At 42.6% G+C, this 20,375-nt stretch overlaps 1 protein-coding gene across 1 annotated transcript in view; it reads left to right on the top strand.

The window, feature by feature from the left end:
* LOC147432576 (CRAL-TRIO domain-containing protein YKL091C-like) overlaps positions 1 to 14,984 on the top strand; it is a 34,717-nt gene extending 19,733 nt beyond the window's left edge. The window contains exons 10-11 of the mRNA XM_086492454.1: positions 13,705 to 13,785; positions 14,195 to 14,984. Of these exons, the coding sequence (XP_086348580.1) occupies positions 13,705 to 13,785; positions 14,195 to 14,548 (435 nt within the window). The 3' untranslated portion in view covers positions 14,549 to 14,984. The remainder of the gene's footprint in view (positions 1 to 13,704; positions 13,786 to 14,194) is intronic.
* Positions 14,985 to 20,375: the final 5,391 nt, after the last annotated feature.

Below are 20,375 nucleotides of genomic sequence, written 5' to 3'. Positions count from 1 at the left end.
CTTGCGAATGTGCAACAAATTGCCACTTTCACTGCTAGAAGCCATTCTGAGTGATTGCAAACACTGAAACCTGTTTTGCCGACCTAAACACGCCCAAATGTGCGTAATCGGGCAAAAAACAGCTTGCTGTTGCAGAAAAACAGCGAGCAAATTTCACGCGAAATCACCCCAAAACGGCGTACATTCACTGCCAAACCCTTACCAAAGGTTTCCACAAGGTGTATACATCATTTGCTTGCTGAAATTCCCTGTTTTGGGGCAAAAATCAGACCTGTAAACACCTGTTTTGCTGAATTTTCAGAGCCTCGTTGGTGGAAACACCTGTAAGATTGACCTGTGAGACTTGCCCTAATGAAATTGCATCAAATTGACCCCGAAATTGGTCAATTTCAGCAGAAATAGGCTGCTGTTTGCCAGTTTTTGAAACCCTAATTTTGGGGAAACTGTCACCGGAGGTCGATTCTACACGGTGAGAGGATCCCTTCGCGACAGAGTTGATCGAAAACGGTTGAATATCCTTCCCGCAGCGAGCAAGAACAGAATTCTGATCTGTGTTTCGAAAATGGCTCTCTTGGAAACCCTAAAGCTCTGATACCATGTGTGGGGGAGCAGGAGAGAGAGCCCACTTGCTACTCTATGCAATGAGAGTGAAGGAGAAGAGGAGAGTGGCGCAGAAGAAGCTCACGCAGAGAGAAAACGTGAGAGAGAGAGAGAACGCTCGTCAAAATCTGGGAGAAGTCACGCTATTTCTTTTTGGGCTTCACCTTTGAGTATATGAGTAAGTGACTAGGGGGCCATTCACACTTGGGCCCCCTCACTTATAAGTCTTTTAACTTATAAGTTAGTAAATACAAGGCACTTAGGCCTTTATTCCCTAACGCTAAGAAGGTTCCTTAACTTCTAAGCACCAAAGACAATATTTTTTTTGAAGTAGATTTTTTTTTTGGTTTTTTGGACAAAGTCTAGCAAGCATGGAAGGCCATCTAGTAGTTCAGAGGAGGAGAGCTCGTTCTCTTTTTATAGTGACCAGATCAACAAGAAAACCAAGGATTTCAAGGGAGTCAGGACATCAGGATTGAGACCGTTTCAGGCTACCAGGAGACCCATCGAGCCCTTGAGTTAGTACAACAGTTTGACGTCGCCTTCTCTGGAGGGACGGTTCACAAAATTCTCCAAGGTGTGAAAGGCAACATCTTACTTGAAAGGAACTGTACATATGTCACCAGCGTGTGACTACTATCTATCCTTTTTGTTGATTTCTTTCTTATTATCTATTTACTTTCACTTTTTGGAAACACCCCTCGGGAAATCTAACTGCCCTGCATTGCATAGCTAGTGTGGAACTGTCCAGAGGGAGTCCAGGCCTGAGGGCAAGAGAGCACTAAGGTTGGACAAGGACTATGGTTAGCCAAGTGGGGTCATTGACTAGCCAAAGTGGAATCCTTTGCTACAGAGGCTACATTTCAGTTTTGGATGTGGCCACAGTGTACAAAGAGGGTCGGATGACCTAGAAAGATACAATGGCAGCATCTCCTAAAATTTAGGGAACTGCTATTTTGGGACCTGAAAATGTCTTCGCGTCATTACGTGCAGTTTGACATGGGGATCATTTTGTTACTCTGTGGCCAAGTCAACAGAGGCTGCAGGTGAGATATTTTTAGACCCGAGGGTCTAAAGCGGGAAAATGCACAAATGAGTGACACTTGGCACTCTGAGGCCAGTTTACTACTTATAGAGAAGGCAAAAACGTGATTTATAGCTGGGAGGCTCATTTTGCAAGTCTCTGTCACAGGTTAAGAGCTATGGAGTGCTTGCTTTCCCTCTTATGCACAGTGCGGTGCCAGGAGTGATGCCCTGCACGCTACGCACTGCCCTCTCTCTCCCCTTTGGCAGTATGTTATGCCCCTCTAGTGGGCTCTTCATTTGACCAATGTACAGTTGTGTGGGTTCATGCGCGATTGCCGAGGCAAGAGCCTCTTGCACAGGTACTGGATTAGCTAGCGGCTAATCCCCCCGCAGGTACAGGTGAATTCGGAGAGGTTTCACGCCAGAAATCTCGTCCGATTCAAAGGGCAAGTAGCCCTACAGGTGCGGGAGCTCGAGGACTTGCTAGGGATGCGACCGGCACGCGAAACGGAGCCCGAAACAGTGAATTACAGCCTGCTGTGTATTTTTGCAGGTTTAGGGTTTTGGCCCTAAACGGACCCTAATACCCCCAGGAGGTTCGGGGACGCAAGGGGACCGCTGTACAGGCGATCTGGCGTATTTTCAGGGCTGAAAACAGAGAATTCAGCGTGCTGCAGATTCTCGCCAGGTTTTGCAAAGTGCCCGTATGCGTCGGGAAAGTCAGTCAATGCGTGGGAATACTGACCGTGAAGGGTTCTAGTACAGTTATGCTGCCGAAATCGGGCTGGAACAGTGGAAATTCAGCCGAGTTTGTGCGGGGCAGCTTGTAGGAACCACAGCGTTTATTCCCTCTTTTGAACAATAAAGAAATACCGAAAGGGGCGCCTAAGTTAGGGGCCAATCTGGTGTCTGTCCACTCATACAGGTGCAATCTAGCAGCCTGTATCCCTCTCCCCTTTGTTGTGTCTTGAAAGTACAGGTAAAATAGACGACTAATAATGGGTGAAAGCTAAATCAAGGTTTAAAGTAAAGTCTACCGCCCTTTTTGGATTGAACAGGCCGGTTTCATGGTTCCATCGACGGGATTAAATCACTTTTTCCCATAGAAGTGAGCCTTGGTCAGTTTTGGGCTTGAAGACACAGGGGATCATAGACGAGACACAGGGAATTGTAATTATGGCTGACAGACCAGATGATGTGACTGAAGAGGTTTCCTCTTCACAGGGTCAACAGACACATGAAGTGGGTGAGTCCTCAAGACCACCACAGACTGATGATGATATATTCAGGATCCAGTTGGCTACTGCTGTGGCTATGTTCACACAAGCAATGCAGAATCCGAGGTTTTTAGCCTTTCTGCAACCTCCGGTTCCGTCTCAGCAAGTTGGGTCACTGGATCATATTCAAAAGCCTGTTAAGGCTCGAACACAGGTGATTCATACCGCACAGTCAATGGAAACACCTGTACACTTGACGGAGAACATGCAGTCTCCACAACGTATGCCTAAGGTGCAAGAACAGGTGGCTGAGATGCCAGTTTTTCAAGCTGTACCAATTCAGCCCGCCACCTTTCAGCAGCCTATAGCTGGTTCTAATGGGCAGGGAAGCAACCTACAGGCTATGCAACAGGTCTTCCCACCACCTTCAGTACACCCTGGCTATTTTGGAGGTGGATCGGTATTTCAGAGCATGGCTGGTCATGCACCTGGAAATCAGTTTTATACGCCAGGAACAGTGTTTGCGGGTGCTCAAACGATGATGCCTAACCCCATGTACAGTGTCATGGGTATGCAACCAGGGTTTCAAAGCACTCAGGGACAATTTGGGATGCCACAAGCAAATTTTGGTATGGCTGGAATTACAAATCAGCAGCCAAATATGGCATTTCCAGGTCAAGTTAATAGCGGCCAAGGAACACAAATGAACCCTAATAGTGTTCCCATGTTTCAGTCACTTCCATATGACAATTTAACGCCGTTGGAGAGGCCAACTCCGTACAAAGAAGGTGGCAAAGGTGTGTCATTCACGACCTTTACAGGGTTTGATGACAGGAAGAAGGCTCTTTCATTCCTCCAGCAGTTTGATAAGGCCTATGCAGGGGGAAACTTTACAGAGGCTTCAAAGGTCCGCAAGGCAGCCACTTTCTTGACAGGGAATGCGGGACAATGGTGGACAACTTTATTGCTTCAAGGGCAAGCTCCGTCCACATGGATTTACTTCAAGCAGATTTTTGCAGCAGCATGGTTATCTGATGATTTCGAAGCAGATGTCATGACAGAATGGCACCAGCTTAATGCTGCCACTTGCAGAAATCTGGATGATTACAATCGGAAGTTTTGGAAAGCTCTACTTCCAGTAACTTCCTATAGGTTTGTGCCATTGACAGAACAGATAGAAAAATACTGTTGTGGCCTACCCAAAGGATTGAGAAAATACTGCACAAAGACCAAAGTCACTACTTTGACGCAGCTCATCGAGGTAGCAAACACTGGCAATGGTTTGCTCAAGGGAGAAGATTGTGAATTTAACACTGGCGTCAAGGCAGGATCAGGCAAGAAAAATTCAGCCAAGAAGCACGTTCCCAATGAGGCTCCTAAAGGGACTCAGGAGTCGGCCAACACAGGGAAAGACAAAGCTACGGCTGAATCAGAAAAAGGACCAGCAAAGAAATGGAAAAGACGTTTTCCTCGCAAGTCAGAAGAGCAAAAGAAGGTCCTGAGGACAGAGAACAAATGCTTTATATGTGAGCAGCCTGGCCACATTGCTTACAACTGTCCTACAAAGAAAAGGCCAGCTGATTCTGAAGACAAGGAAGACAAGAAAGGAAAGAAGCCCATGGCTGGTCTAGTGCCAGATATGGTGGGCGACAAGCCAAATTCAGATGCAAGTGAGCTTTGCAGAGCATGGGGAAAGGTTAGGCATCAAACAGTGCTTATCTTCTTTGATCCAGGTGCCAAAGCCAACTTTATTTCCCCAGAATTGGCTTCAAAGTTGGGAATCAGACCTGAAGAGATGGGGTATACAGCAGAGGCAGGTTTGGCATGTCCTGGCCATACAGAGGCTGTGACACCCATCATTGGAAAGTTGCGTCTACATATCCAGTCCTATGTAGATGCTGAAGAATTTTACATCATGCCACTGGACGGATGTGATGTGTTGTTAGGTATTCCTTGGTTGTTTCGTGTACAGGGAATCATGGATGCCTACAACAAAAAGATCACTGTACAGAGCAGGGGAAAGACTCACATTCTGGATGTAAAGCTTAAAGGGGAGTCTATTCCTACTGTATCAGCTTCTGCTATTACTTCTGTAATGAAAAAGCATCTTTCTGCGTACTTGGTTTTTGCACGTGAAGTGTCAGATTGTGATGAATCAAATTTATCTGTGCTAGATAAAGAAAGGTCAATGTTTTTACAACAGTATAGTGACTGTTTTTCCGATTCATTACCGTCTCAATTACCGCCAGAGAGACCCGAGGACCATGCGATAGATTTGGTGCCAGGCTGTAGCCCACCAAATAAGCCTCCGTACAGGGTTAGTGCGGCTCAGCAGAAAGAGATAATGGGCCAAGTACAGGAGCTGTTAGAAAAAGGGCTGATTCAGCCCAGTTCATCTCCATTTTGTTCTCCAGTATTGTTGGTGCAGAAAAAGGATGGCTCATGGCATATGTGCATCGACTACCGTGCACTGAACAAGAATACCATCAAGAATAGGTTCCCTATACCTAGAATTGATGATATTATGGACAAATTAGAAGGAGCAACTATGTTTAGCAGGATAGATCTAAAGAGTGGGTACCATCAGATCCGCATTAGATCAGAGGATGTGCACAAGACTGCTTTTAGAACAACGTTTGGCCTTTACGAATTTTTAGTGATGCCCTTTGGTCTCACAAATGCTCCTGCTACGTTCAATAGGATGATGGACAGAATTTTCCGTCCACACCAGCAGTTTGTTGGTACATTCTTTGATGACATGATAGTCTACTCAAAGAATGAAGAGGAGCATAGGCATCACTTGGCCATTGTGTTCAAAGAGCTACGCAGTCATAGGTTGCTCATCAATGCAAAGAAAAGTGAGTTTTTTCTGGAAGAGATTCACTTTCTGGGACACATTGTCTCAAAGGATGGTGTCAGAATGGATCCTGCAAAAGTTGAAGCGATCAAGTCATGGCCAAATTTGAAGACGGTGCATGATGTCCGAAGCTTTTTGGGACTATGCTCCTATTACAGAAGGTTTATTCGAAATTTCGCTGAGATTGCTTCACCTTTACATGCTCTTCAAAAGAAGGCAGTCACCTTCAGATGGACACAGAAAGAGATTTCAACTTTTAATCTCTTAAAGGAAAAGATGACTTCGGATCCAGTCATTGTGTTGCCAGATCTTAGGAAGTCATTTGTGGTCCAGTGTGATGCCTGCGGTAGTAGCATTGGTGCAGTGCTAATGCAAGATGGCAGGGTAGTAGCCTATGAGAGCAGAATTTTGCAAGGGCCAGAGATGACCATGCAGGTCTATGAGAAAGAGTTACTGGCTGTGATTCATGCGCTCTTAAGTTGGAAACACTACCTGCTAGGTGCAGATTTCGTTGTCCAAACGGACCATCAGACCTTGCGATACTTCTTGACACAGACAAAGTTATCTGAAAAGCATATGCGATGGGCAAATATCTTGTCCATGTTCCATTTTCAGATTGTGCATGTGGAAGGCAAGAAGAACGTTGTGGCTGATGCCTTGTCAAGGAAGCCACAAATTTCAGCTGTGTCGATTCCTTATCATCATGAACTTGATGATATGAGAGAACAGTATGCAAATGATGAAGATTTTGCAAGGGTCTTCGAGCAACTAATGGATGGACAACGTCATGAACACTATCTTCTTAAAGACGGGTTCATGATGATGCATGGCAGATTGTGTGTCACAAAGCCATTGCGACGCAAAATTATGGAAGAGAGTCATGTCCCACCGTATGCAGGGCATCGTGGTATCGATGCTACAGTTAAAGCGGTAGAGACATTCTTCTATTGGCCTACATTGAGAAGGGATGTGGATGCCTTTGTGCGAGAATGCCTAATATGCCAAAAGGTCAAGTTTGACAGGCAAAAGGCACCAGGGTTATTGCAACCACTACCTATTCCAGATAAACCATGGGAAAGTATTGCTATGGATTTTATCTTTGATCTTCCGAGAACGCAGACAGGAAACGATGGTATTTGGACCATTATTTGCAGATTCAGCAAACAGGCTCATTTTATTCCTGTCAGGAAGAAGATAAAGCCAGATCAGATGGCACGCTTGTTTATGAGCAATATTTTCAAGTATCATGGCATGCCACAGTCGATTGTTAGCGACCGTGATCCACGCATGACAAGTTTGTTCTGGAGAGGCTTGTTTGAGAATATGGGTACCACGCTCAAATTCTCTTCGTCATTTCATCCTCAAACAGATGGGCAGTCAGAAGAGGCAAATTCTACTGTCCTAGATCTGCTGAAGTGCTATGTGTCAGAGCATAAAGGAAAATGGGAGCAGTATTTGCCATTGGTGGAGTATGCATACAATAATACAGTGCATTCATCAACTGGCAAGGCACCTTTTGAGATAGTTGAAGGTGGCAAGAAAGTTCCTCCCATACTGCATACAAAGGACAAGATATTTGAAGCAGATAAGTATGTTCAAGACATGGATGAAATGTACAAGAAGGTCAAAGTGGCCTTAGAAAGGACTCAGGCAAAGCAAAAGAAAGCAGCTGATCGTCACCGTCGTGAAGTGGTATATTCACTTGGTGATTGGGTGCTTTTACGCTTTGAAAAGGCAAGGTTAAAGAAGATGAAGGGCAAGGAAAGAGTGTTTCCAAAGCTCAGCATGCGTTACTATGGGCCTTTTCAAGTGTGCGACATAATCAGTGATGTTGCATATAGGCTGAAATTGCCTGACAGTTGGAAGATTCACAATGCGTTTCATGTGAGTCTTCTCAGACCCTATGTGGGTGATGTGCCAGAAGATATGCCAGCTGAAGATCAGCCGGAAGTCGAGGAACTTGACGAGATCTTGGTCCCTGAACAGATTTTGGCACACAAAGAAAGGAAAGTGAAAGGCAAGGTTGCTAGGCGTTACTTGGTAAAGTTCAGAAACTATCCACCAATGGATGCTAAGTGGATGGAAGAAGGTGAACTTGCAGAGTCACCAACTGTGTTATCACTTTACCTGGAAGCCTTCGATTTGCAACCTACCTTGACCCCTTGAGTTTCAAAGCTAAATGGATTGTCAGTGTGACAATGGCTTTTGAAACAAATGATGTACATGGTATTTAAAGTGAGCTCAAATCAAATACCTGTTACATGAATGTTAGAGCTGTACAGATTGTCAGTTTGGCAATTGCTCTTATGGAATGTCCAAAAGTTTGGTTAGTGCTATAGAAGTGAGTATTTCTTGTCAGTCTGTCAAGGATACAGTGATTGCTTCTATTAAAGAGTACATGTGTAACTGCATTCTTAAACTGTCGGTTTGGGTATGCTCGCAAGTGTTACGGGATCCAACGTGTACTATAAGACAGTGGCAAAATGTGCAGCTACCATTTTGTCATTGGAAAGTTCGTGACTCAAAGCAATGGCAGAGTGCGAAGCTACCACTATGTCATTGGGACAGGGTTCACACGCAGGCAATACATGAGTCGACGAGGTGTTGAATACACCAGGGTTGACAATGAGCATGTATGTGTCGTATATGTGTCGACAGGTGTTGAATACATCAGTGTTGACAGTAAGCATGGACGACATAGATGCAAACGAGGACGTTTGAGATTTCAAGAGGGGGGTATGTCACCAGCGTGTGACTACTATCTATCCTTTTTGTTGATTTCTTTCTTATTATCTATTTACTTTCACTTTTTGGAAACACCCCTCGGGAAATCTAACTGCCCTGCATTGCATAGCTAGTGTGGAACTGTCCAGAGGGAGTCCAGGCCTGAGGGCAAGAGAGCACTAAGGTTGGACAAGGACTATGGTTAGCCAAGTGGGGTCATTGACTAGCCAAAGTGGAATCCTTTGCTACAGAGGCTACATTTCAGTTTTGGATGTGGCCACAGTGTACAAAGAGGGTCGGATGACCTAGAAAGATACAATGGCAGCATCTCCTAAAATTTAGGGAACTGCTATTTTGGGACCTGAAAATGTCTTCGCGTCATTACGTGCAGTTTGACATGGGGATCATTTTGTTACTCTGTGGCCAAGTCAACAGAGGCTGCAGGTGAGATATTTTTAGACCCGAGGGTCTAAAGCGGGAAAATGCACAAATGAGTGACACTTGGCACTCTGAGGCCAGTTTACTACTTATAGAGAAGGCAAAAACGTGATTTATAGCTGGGAGGCTCATTTTGCAAGTCTCTGTCACAGGTTAAGAGCTATGGAGTGCTTGCTTTCCCTCTTATGCACAGTGCGGTGCCAGGAGTGATGCCCTGCACGCTACGCACTGCCCTCTCTCTCCCCTTTGGCAGTATGTTATGCCCCTCTAGTGGGCTCTTCATTTGACCAATGTACAGTTGTGTGGGTTCATGCGCGATTGCCGAGGCAAGAGCCTCTTGCACAGGTACTGGATTAGCTAGCGGCTAATCCCCCCGCAGGTACAGGTGAATTCGGAGAGGTTTCACGCCAGAAATCTCGTCCGATTCAAAGGGCAAGTAGCCCTACAGGTGCGGGAGCTCGAGGACTTGCTAGGGATGCGACCGGCACGCGAAACGGAGCCCGAAACAGTGAATTACAGCCTGCTGTGTATTTTTGCAGGTTTAGGGTTTTGGCCCTAAACGGACCCTAATACCCCCAGGAGGTTCGGGGACGCAAGGGGACCGCTGTACAGGCGATCTGGCGTATTTTCAGGGCTGAAAACAGAGAATTCAGCGTGCTGCAGATTCTCGCCAGGTTTTGCAAAGTGCCCGTATGCGTCGGGAAAGTCAGTCAATGCGTGGGAATACTGACCGTGAAGGGTTCTAGTACAGTTATGCTGCCGAAATCGGGCTGGAACAGTGGAAATTCAGCCGAGTTTGTGCGGGGCAGCTTGCAGGAACCACAGCGTTTATTCCCTCTTTTGAACAATAAAGAAATACCGAAAGGGGCGCCTAAGTTAGGGGCCAATCTGGTGTCTGTCCACTCATACAGGTGCAATCTAGCAGCCTGTATCCCTCTCCCCTTTGTTGTGTCTTGAAAGTACAGGTAAAATAGACGACTAATAATGGGTGAAAGCTAAATCAAGGTTTAAAGTAAAGTCTACCGCCCTTTTTGGATTGAACAGGCCGGTTTCAACATACATGGTGGTATACTCTGTTGTTGCGCAGAGACGAATCTGCGACGTGAGTAAAATTCAAGACAATTTTCACGCCAACTTTGATATCAGATGAATATGCAAGAGATGTCATTCACGGCTTGGCATCACTTTAAAATGACTGAGAAAGATACATTGGATGACTTCTACTAGAGGTTTTGGGATACTTATTTGCCAGTGTCTTCGTTTCGGAAGATTACTTTGAAAGACCAAATTGAGCGGTTTTGCTATGGTTTGCTAAAAGAGATTCGAGACTATTATCTAAACGAGAAGTATTGACTATATTCAGAGACTTATGCAACATGCTAAGGAACGATTTGGAATGCATGCCGGCTCATTGACTTATCTTATGGACAAAATAGTATCCACCTCAACAGGGCAAGAGTATGTCAGTGAAAAGAATGAATGAGGGAAACCGGATGACAACTCATCGAACGATTCTGGATAATCAGATGGTAGCACATCCGAAGGTTCCGATGAACTAAGAGAACCAGGTGCAAGTTCATCAAAGTATTCCAGAGAAAGGGGATCAGATGATAGTGTGTCTGGACAAGGGAAGCTACCCACAGGTCCCAGGGCATAAGGAAAGAAAGGAAAAAGGGAATCAATTGGTAGATGAGAGAATTCCCCAGATCCAAGATAAGATTTTTGAAGCAGATTTGGATACTGCTTTTGTCAAGGTGCTCGAGCCTCGAGGCTCTTGAGAAGTCTCAAGCACGGCATAAGAAGGCAGCAGACAAGATTTGACGTGACTTGCAGTTGAAGGAACAAGATCAAGAAAACGGAAGGGAAAGGAGCGGCTTTTTCTAAAGCTAAGAATGCAAGACTATGGCCCTTTCCAGATTCAAGAGAAGATAATTGATGTATCCCTTCGGGCTGAAGTTGCCAGATACTATGAAGATTCACAATGCTTCTCATGTGACTTTATCAAGATCTTTCAAGGTTGAGGTGCCAGTCGACAGGGAGCCTGAGGAGCAACCTGAAGTGGAAGAGGGCAAGGAGATACTCGTTTTGGAATAGATACCGGCTCACAAGGAAAGGAAGGAGAAAGGTAAAGTGATCGGCGGTTCTTAGTCAAGAAGTATCCGACATTGAATGCGAATTGGATGGAGGAGGAGGACCTAGCAGATACTCCTCAGATATTGGAACTTTACCTTCAGGTTTTTGGTCTAGCCTTGACTATTCCGAGAGATCCCGTGGATCAACAGGGTTGAAGCTGGTGCAGACGGGACTGCACAAGAGGGGAATCACTCCACTCCTTTGTCACAAATTACCGAATGGAATAAAGTCACTGATTTTCCTTTGGATTTCATGGATATTGATGGGCTGACAGTATTGTGCTCGATGACTTTATGAAAGAAGTACTACGACATGGGACTTCCCGAAAAGGAATCTGATTTTTGTGCTCACTCATGTGATTGTGTTTGAGTGCAGGTTTGAAAGACAAAATGACTACAACATTTCGGTCTTTAGATTCTATGGTCATGATCGCAATAAGAATTAGTTAATCCAACATCAGTGAGGTCCGATGTGGATCTAGATGTGATTACTAAACTCGTTGCTAAGAGTCATGGGCCTTGTCGACTCTCTCCCTCTCTCTCTATTAAAGTTCAGTGATTTTGAAGTTTCTGTTTGAGATTTCTCGCTTGGAGTGTCCAAGACTATTACAGTTGTCGCTTAGAAAGCAATTCAAGTGTAAAGGCTGCCACATATATCCGGACTCAACTGCCCAATGAGCACTTTATGGTCAATCCATGAAATGCGGAGAAAATCGCAGTGCGAGTTTGCTATGCTTTGGCTTCTTTTGCTGCGGTGTTGTGTTTAGTACGAGTCAAATATGGAGATGCCACGTCTCAATTTTGACAAGCCTTGCTTGAAGAAAAGTAAACGACCTCGATTACACCTGTAAAAACTGACATAGCACCAAAGCTCATTAAACATTGCTAGCATGCTTGTATGCCTGTGAATATTCACGGATGGAATGATTACGATGCAATAGCACATAACCTAGTCCGGATAACATTCATCAATTATCAACATTCTTCTCTTCATAGCACTCGACGTGACTAGCCATCACGTACTAGGCCGCTTTGACCTCTATGTCTTTGAATTTTGATGCATTAGAGTCGTCTTAGGTGCAATTTACTGAATCAAACATAAATGCTTCCACAAATGTCATTCAATCCTTAGATGATAAAATCCATGCAGAAAAGTGCAATTTTTGAACAAAGAAACATGAAGTGTCACATATTCTCTGTGTATAGCGGTTCCGGGGGCATGTTTATAACAGCTCAGTGAAATTTGTTAATTGTTATCCTTGATCTTGGACATGTGTCAAACCGTTAAGTTGGGTCTAGGGTAATTTTCGTAATGGGCTGTCCAATTGTTATGTTGGGGTTTGGTGGACAGCAGTGTGACATGAAACGTTTCCGGGTTACGTGCGTTTTGGGGTTTCGAGGTTTCTGAAACATTTCGTTTCGGAGCTCAACGAAAGCGAAACACAGGTTTTGTTTTACACGTATGTATCTATAATTATACATTGAATATACGTACATATTCACCTGTCAAGACATGTGAAATACCAAATCGAGATGTGAGACTTGAGTCACGAGTGAACAAGGTATGGATTTTTTGAGGCGGCCTTTGTACATGTCCCCTAACGAGTGGTTTGAGGTCATTTGGTCAAAAGGGGGCAAAAAAAAAGAAAAAAAAAGCTTGTTTTGCCGAAACGTTTTGGCTGTTTCGGAGCGTTTTTATGTCACGATGGTGTACAGGGTGTGGGACTGAATCCAACCGTTGAAATAAACGCTTCAACGGGTTTGGGGTTTGTGTGCACCTGTTGTATTGGGTCTAAACCATTGAATTGGGTCTTAGAGATTTAAGTTTAGTCCAAATGAGTTCAAGCAAAGTCAAATAGGTTCAAAAAAATTCCAATAGACTCAAACTAGAATCAAACAAGTTCAAACAGTATTTCACAAACATAATGTTTGTTAGTTACTGATTATGTACAAACAAAATGCCTTGAACACTCTTGTGTAGAAGCGACTGTCGGACTTCTAGGGTGATTGATTTGTTATGATGTTGGAGGGAAATGATCCTTTGTCATTCTGCAATGGGAGCGTCTTTGGGAGTGCCAAGGCATTCTCAACAAGGCGTCACAAATTTTCTAACTTAATGCAGCTTGACCATGGTATCCTTGGATAGTAACAGAAAGAGAATCGAAGAGTGGAGTAAGCTTGCTAGCAAGCTGGTCTCGATTTGAGAATACCCTTGATCAAAATCAATCCTAAACTTTTGTCGAAGTTTTGAGGAAATAAGGTTCTCAGAAGGAATTAGAAAAAAATAACGCTTTGTTGCTGTGAATTTTACCTTGAGCTCTGCATAACTCCCTCGAAGGAATCTAGAAGAGACACTTCATAGATGTTGGGAATGAGTCCAATAACCTGGTTCAGCTTTCTTAGCAGGTGGTAACTTGCGAGACAAAATGGGTTCTAGTTGGAGCTTGGCACTCTTTTCACATGCCTTTCGCTTTATCACCTCCTCGATGCTACCTGTGCCAAATAACACAACTACATGATGTTGTGTTATATGTCCACATGTGTGTTATATGTTGTGTTTTCATATCATCAATTTAGACTCTCTTTCAATGTGGTGTTTTTCTATTGGCCCTCTCAATTGTCTGTCTTGAGAAGTCTTGTTTGTTGTCATATTTGCTGAACTCTTTTGGTGAACGTGCTAAACTTTATCCAATTGTGTTTACATCTGCAGGTGGTACGTCCCCTACTTCAAGAAAGAACAAAGCGCAAGATAAGAGTCTTACAAGGCTGTGGTAAAGACGAACTTCTGAAGGTACAAGTTCCCCTCTCTCTCTCTCTCTCTCTCTCTCTCTCTCTCTCTCTCTCTCCCGGCAAAAGAAGATGGCTCCCCTGTAGACCCTCTAAAGGTGCCTTCCAAATGTGGCTTGGTTGCCCTCCTTCCTGCTCGTGCAGCAAAGGAGAGCAGTGATGATCGGAACTTCAGGGCATCTTTTCCTCTGCCGCACTGGCCAACAATTTTTTTGTCTGGGGTTGAGGTGCAGCTGATCTGTGTGGTCAATTCCCTTTTGCTTTTTGCACAGGAAAACAACAGTAGCGATGTATCTCTCTCTCTCTCTCTCTCTCTCTCTCTCTCTGGAAAACATAAACAGAAAGGGAAAATCCTATGCTCATTCTTCCCACATTTTTCGTGCCTACGTAGCTTTTCTGTGTGTGGACTGCAGGTCATGGATTCGCATGTATTACCATTTTTCTGTCAGAGTGATTCTAAACGCGGTGGCTCTTCGAAGGGATCCAAAAATGAGGCAACTGATGACTGCTACAGTTCTTCTCATGCATTCCATGTGGAGCTCTGGAACCATATTAAGCAGCAGTCCTATGCTTCGTCTAAATGCGTGGGCCCAGCTCCACAAAAATCCTTCCACGTTGAGGTGCCAGAGCCAGATGCAGAATTGCAGACCATAGAATGTGCACTTGAAACAGCTCTGGTGAAGCTTGCGGACGGCAGCACCGCCAATGGCAAAGGCAATGGAGATGCCTTAAATGGCATGTCTAGCTTGTCTGTTAGCGACGAATAATCAACATCCGACGAGGTCTGTGTTGATTCACCCGAAGGGGGTGGTATGATTTTCTTCATTCTTGCGATTTTTACCTCCGATTGTGATGGTGATTGAATTGTCGAATATCGTCATTTATGATCCTGTAGATTCTTTTCCAGCAGATGTATTGGGAACTGTGACCTTGGGCTGAGCTGTTTTTTTTTGGACAAAGAGTCCATAAATTTTGTGGTTTTTTTTGGGCTTATTATGTAATCTAATTCCATAGCTCAATAACTCTGGGATTGGAGACTGGGCATATTGGAATATCGGAATTGCATCTCGTAATCCGACCTTTTTGTTATTTAATATCTGCTGACCAAACCATGCCCTTTTTCTGTAAGGGGCGCTTGTTAGTGTAGCTAACTTCCCATTGTAAAATATGATCGGATTTCCTTTAAGACCATACTTCTCTGCCTTCCGTGCTTTTTGCGATCCATTGCTAGTTGTGAGTCATTGCTGTTTTCTTTTTTTGCAGTCATGCATCCTACTAACACACATTCATGAGCACCCAATCTGTATCGTAATTATTTTTCTGCGCACATTGTTATGTTCGTCTCTCTAAATCACTTAAAAAATCAATAGTGTTTACATATACATAGATTAAGGACACTGGTCAGGTCTATATGTCCTTCATAGGAATACCATGCTGAACTCAAATGTTTTTTTTTTGGGTGTGTTTTCCTGGTTGTAGCCTGTCTGAGTGGTTATATTCATAGTCACCTCGGTCATTCTCTAGTATTCGCTGTGTTTCAAGCAACCTACACCTTTTCTCTATACTTGGTGCTCATGTGTGCAGTCTCTCTCTCTCTCTCTCTCTCTCTCTCTCTCTATAGAATGGGCAAGAAAGGGGATATTGTTCCTGTATGTACCTACGAAGCATGGTCGTGACAACTATATAAAATGGCTTGCTTGGTTTTAGTGTTATGCTTCCACTGAAACGTGCGTACGGGTTTTTCCCACCCTCATTTGACTTTTATATGACTTGTGATGTTTGGCACATTAGAAACTTGTAACCTTCGTCTGCACAATAGCTGTGAAGGCACCTTCTAGAGTGTTATAAAAACATTGCGATTAAATATTGAACTTGGTATGTGGGACTTGTTAAGACACCTTTGGGCCTCCTTTTCTCTGTCTTCTCTTCTCAAACTCGTTGGATAGATCTTCGAGGTCCTTTGGGTTTGTCCCGACTTGTTAAAAAGTCCCCCCCCCCCCCCTCACACACACATTTTTTTTGGTAATGACACACACACACACACACACACACTCTCTCCTTGGCATTACTTACCTTTGTTCCCTTGGACTTACCTAGTACACCCTCTTTCTATTCTAATTTTATATGGCAATTTTGGCATGTTTCTCTCCTTGTGTCATAGAAAAAGTGGACTATAGGGTCTTCCAACCTGGATTTAAGCCTTTGGAGATCTAGGCCTTGTTAACCATGGGTTCTAGTAATGTTTTTCCCCATTGTTTCTCTTCTACCTTATGTTGTACTATTGACTTTTGCATATGATTTGACGTGTTACTGCTCTTTGGGAGCCTGTTTAGGGTGGTTCAGTTAATAATTATGTGACTATCACGTGAGTGCAATAGAAAGGGTTGTAAAATTTTATTTTTTTTACAATTTTTACCGACAGAAGGTATCATAAAATGAAATTGGAAAAAAAATTTACAAATTGAATTTAAAAAAAGGTATATTTTATTCGTAAAAGATTCACAGATAAAGAGTTTTATAAATAGTCCTTGAACACATGTGATATACACAATTTGCATTCTTCATTGCACAATTGCTTCATTTACCCATGGATAAATAAGGTGCTATGGTGGCTTTGGCCTCGTTGTTTTAGGTTCTTTTGTTGATTAAGAATGATCTTAATCTTAGTGTAGATGTTCTAGATTTTGAAAGTTTGTTTGGTAAGAATACTTTTACCATGCAATCACCCTTTAAGATACCCAAGTGTGATTTAATATAAAACTTAGCATGAAATTATCGGGATCGATGTTTACTTTTGCAGTGTTTCATTTATGTAGAACTATTTTTGGAGAGAGCTAATGTTTGATGACGGATTATATAATATCTTACATTATGGTACAAGACTCACTATGGTGGGATTCTGAGGTTCTATCCAATGCTTGGTGGGACCCTCATTGAAATTCTGCGATTGGGAGAAAAAGTGATGCAAAGTTGGGTACAACATTTTCTTCTTTAGATGTAAGGTTGAAAAAATTACAATTCTCCCAAGGAAAAACAGGTTGACTTACTAGTCGATCGCCTTTCTTGCTGCTAAAGCAATGCCACAGGTAATGCTTGCTTGGTTATAGGGATTAAAAAATATATGATTTCATTTATTTTTTTGTTATTTTGGTATATTACACGGGAATAGAAGAGACATTGGTAAATCATGTTCACCAGGAAATCAGATGAAATTGGATTTCGATTCTCCTTAGAATCTCCCTATTAGTTGCCAATCTGCTTTCTTTACTTTGGGAGATCTTTTTGGTTTATGTTGATAGCTTATAAGAACATGGTGAGAGCTTTGGATAATTACCCCCCCCGGGCCAACAATGCATCTCGAGTTGTTTTTTGTCCTTGAGATGCAGGGCTGAAAAATGACAATTCTCATCACAAGGAAGAATAGGTGGACTTACCAATCGACCGCCTTTCTTGCTACTAAGGCAGTGCCACACACAGTGCTTGCTTGGTTGTAGGGATTTCAAAATTTGATTTCATTGCTATTTTGGTATATTCACACGGGAATGGAAGAGACCTTGGTAGATGATGCTCACCACGAAGTCATGGACTTCCTCTTTGAAAAACCATGCCAAAGATCACAATTTTTGAAAATCATTGAATTTGCCAAGCCATAGGAAAATATCTTAGTATTTGTTCAATCGTCATCGTAAATTGATTTAAACACATTCCAATTCAACGAGTTCTCATTCTTTTGATAAAATCTCTCACAACCTCAAACTTGTCCAACAAAGTAGGCTTGTAGAGATTTGAGTCACAACATATAGGCTTTGCCCTCAAGCATGGGAGCAAGGTCAATTAGTAATAGAGACTAGTGTCAAGCATGACGTTGACTCTGATGGAGTCTAGTGCATGACACAACCACAAATGCCAACCACTTTTTTGTCCCCCCCCCCCCTTCGAAAAATGGCAAATGACTTTTGGAGGACCATGTCGATGCGAACCTTATCCCTTTCTTCACTTATATATACAAGAGTTTGATGAGTTTAAATACACTAGGTCCATCTTTTGGTCCATATGCTAGACACCATTTGATTTGAGCTTAGTTAATGAACCCTAAAAAGGAGAAATCAATTGCATGGGCGATACCTTTACACTCAAATTATACTAGGTCACTAGTTTCTTATTAATGTTAATAACTTGTGCTGACAGATCTCTTTGTGTAGTGGAATTATAATTTAGGTTGCTTGTGTATGTAGAGCATAGTTAAAATCTTTCATGTCTACTTGACCATGGTGTTAGACATGGATGCATCCCTATGTAAAGGGCTTGGTGTGTGGTGACTACACTCAATTCAAATGATGATGAAGAAACATATTGTCCAAATGAGAGAAATTATTGATAGAGGGACAAACATTTTGGCCGAATGAGAGAATTTCTTGATAGCAGAAGAATTTGAACAAAGTTGCAATAGTTAATTTGATATACATTTGCCACTACCATAGACAACCATGCCACAATACATGATAGTTGAAAGTAAGAGTGGTTGATTGATCCATCTTAGAATACTTGAATGCATTTGCATAAATTAAAATTATTCATATGGTGTGCATGAGAAATATTGAGGCTTTGATAGCTCTTAAACCCTCAACATTGAAAGTAAGATAAAAGAAACTCTTGGAAAACTTGTGTGAGTGCATGTGTGTCAAGCTGGTGCATATAAGTTTTTTTCATACCAACATTGCAAAAGTTTGGGATTTGTGTAGTGAGAATCAAACAACAATGATAAGTTTATAGAGTATCTATAGAGTGGTGGCAAAGAGAGATGTGTTACTTGCTTGTATAGAGAAAGCCAACGGGTCATCACCACCCATTCATAAACACTTCTCCTATGTACGTTGTGATAGGCCTCACCTAATGAAACTTTTGTTGTGACAATTGAACTTTTTGTAGTCACAAACAATGAATCTCTTGCAATTTTCTCTTCCTCTTTTTAGAACTCAAACAAATCCTATATAAGTCACATTTTTCAAAGACCTTTTTAAAGTGATTAAAATGATGTTCTCTCAAAGAAGAGTGAACACTGAGGTCATCCATATCAAGAAGATTCTTAGGCATTCTTTGAAGGCATGACTCATTAATATTTGAAAAGTGGCTGGAGCATTAGTCAAACCAATGGCACAACTATAAGAAGCTACAATGAGGAAGCATGCTGAAAGTTGATAATTAACCTTCATATCCTTTTGTAGATTGATGATGCATGAATGTCATGTAGATATCCACATCAAAAAGTGGACATGATTGATTCTACCCACGGTTTGAGAAACGAATCATGAACAACATATGCCAATGAGACCACAAGGGCAACCCTATGTATACATATCAATCAATAGCACAATGTAGAAACCTATTATGGGCATGGAAAGACATCAACATGTGGTACTTCGATAACCCCCGTTACCAAGGAGCAATGCTATTCCATCAAGTTGATACATCTAGAAGAGCCCATGGAGGAGAAAGACATAGTGCCAATCTCACTCCAAGAAGAGGGTAGTTCATCAATGACTATGGAAGAGGGATGGTAAATACAACAACTAGGCCCAATGAGGGAACTGATTTGTTATGTTTATCAGAACTTCATTGCAAATTAGGGGGAAAGAAAACCAATGGTAAGGCAACAACTGCATAAGCCAAAACCTAGGCATGGGATGGGCAACTGTCACAATTGTGTTTAGAGTCAGACTTCAAAATTTGTAACATTTGAAGGGTTATGCAAAGTCATTTGGAGCCTCTTATCTACGCGAGGCAGTAAGAAATGCAAACAATGGTAGTCAAACTTAAGAGTCTACAACATTTGAAGAGTTACGCTTGGAACATCTATCCATAGAAGTGGACATGCAATCAATGTATGGGGATTGGGGTTCAAAGGAATCAATGAATTGAAAATCCAATGCTCTTGAAACTCCACCATCACATATAGCTAAGCATGAAGAGGGATCCATGGTCCACAAGACAACCAAAGTGGTGGAAACCAAGGAGACTTTGGACACAAACAACTTGTTCAATCATATCCAAAAAGATAAACTGTACTTTAACTTTGGGAGAACTACTCAAGCTTAAACCCAACCTATAGAATGACGTGCACAAAAGTTTGGAAAAATTGGGAGTAAAGGGTGTGACTCTAGAGCAGGCCAAAGAAATGAAATAGGAATACTCTTCTGCGAAAAAAGGTAAAACAAGGTCAGAGACTAATATGAGGGTAAAGAACACAACACCACCTTGCCTATGGAATTTGCTAGTGGTAAAACCATGACTATTTGGACAGTGATGTGGGAATTTCCATTGCCCCAAAACAAGTGTGGAAATCTTGGAAAAAACTTGGAATTGGAAAACTTGAATAAAACTCCAACTTACAAACAGACATGTGGAAAGGCCATTGGGATTGTTATAGGGTGTTATGGTCAACTCTTGTGGGCATGGATTACCAACACACCTTTGCAATTGTGGATTTTGGGGGAAAATCCAAATTTAACATCATGTTAGAAAGAACATTCATGAGGCAGTTGTAAATGATCCATGATTGGGGATACAATTTTCTATACCTCAAACAAGTGGCAT

Source organism: Adiantum capillus-veneris, chromosome 20, assembly GCF_014529385.1.
Source record: "Adiantum capillus-veneris isolate H3 chromosome 20, ASM1452938v2, whole genome shotgun sequence".
Lineage (NCBI taxonomy): Eukaryota > Viridiplantae > Streptophyta > Polypodiopsida > Polypodiales > Pteridaceae > Adiantum > Adiantum capillus-veneris.
The sequence above is the reverse complement of the archived record's forward strand: the minus strand, read 5'-3'. Positions and strand labels throughout refer to the sequence as shown.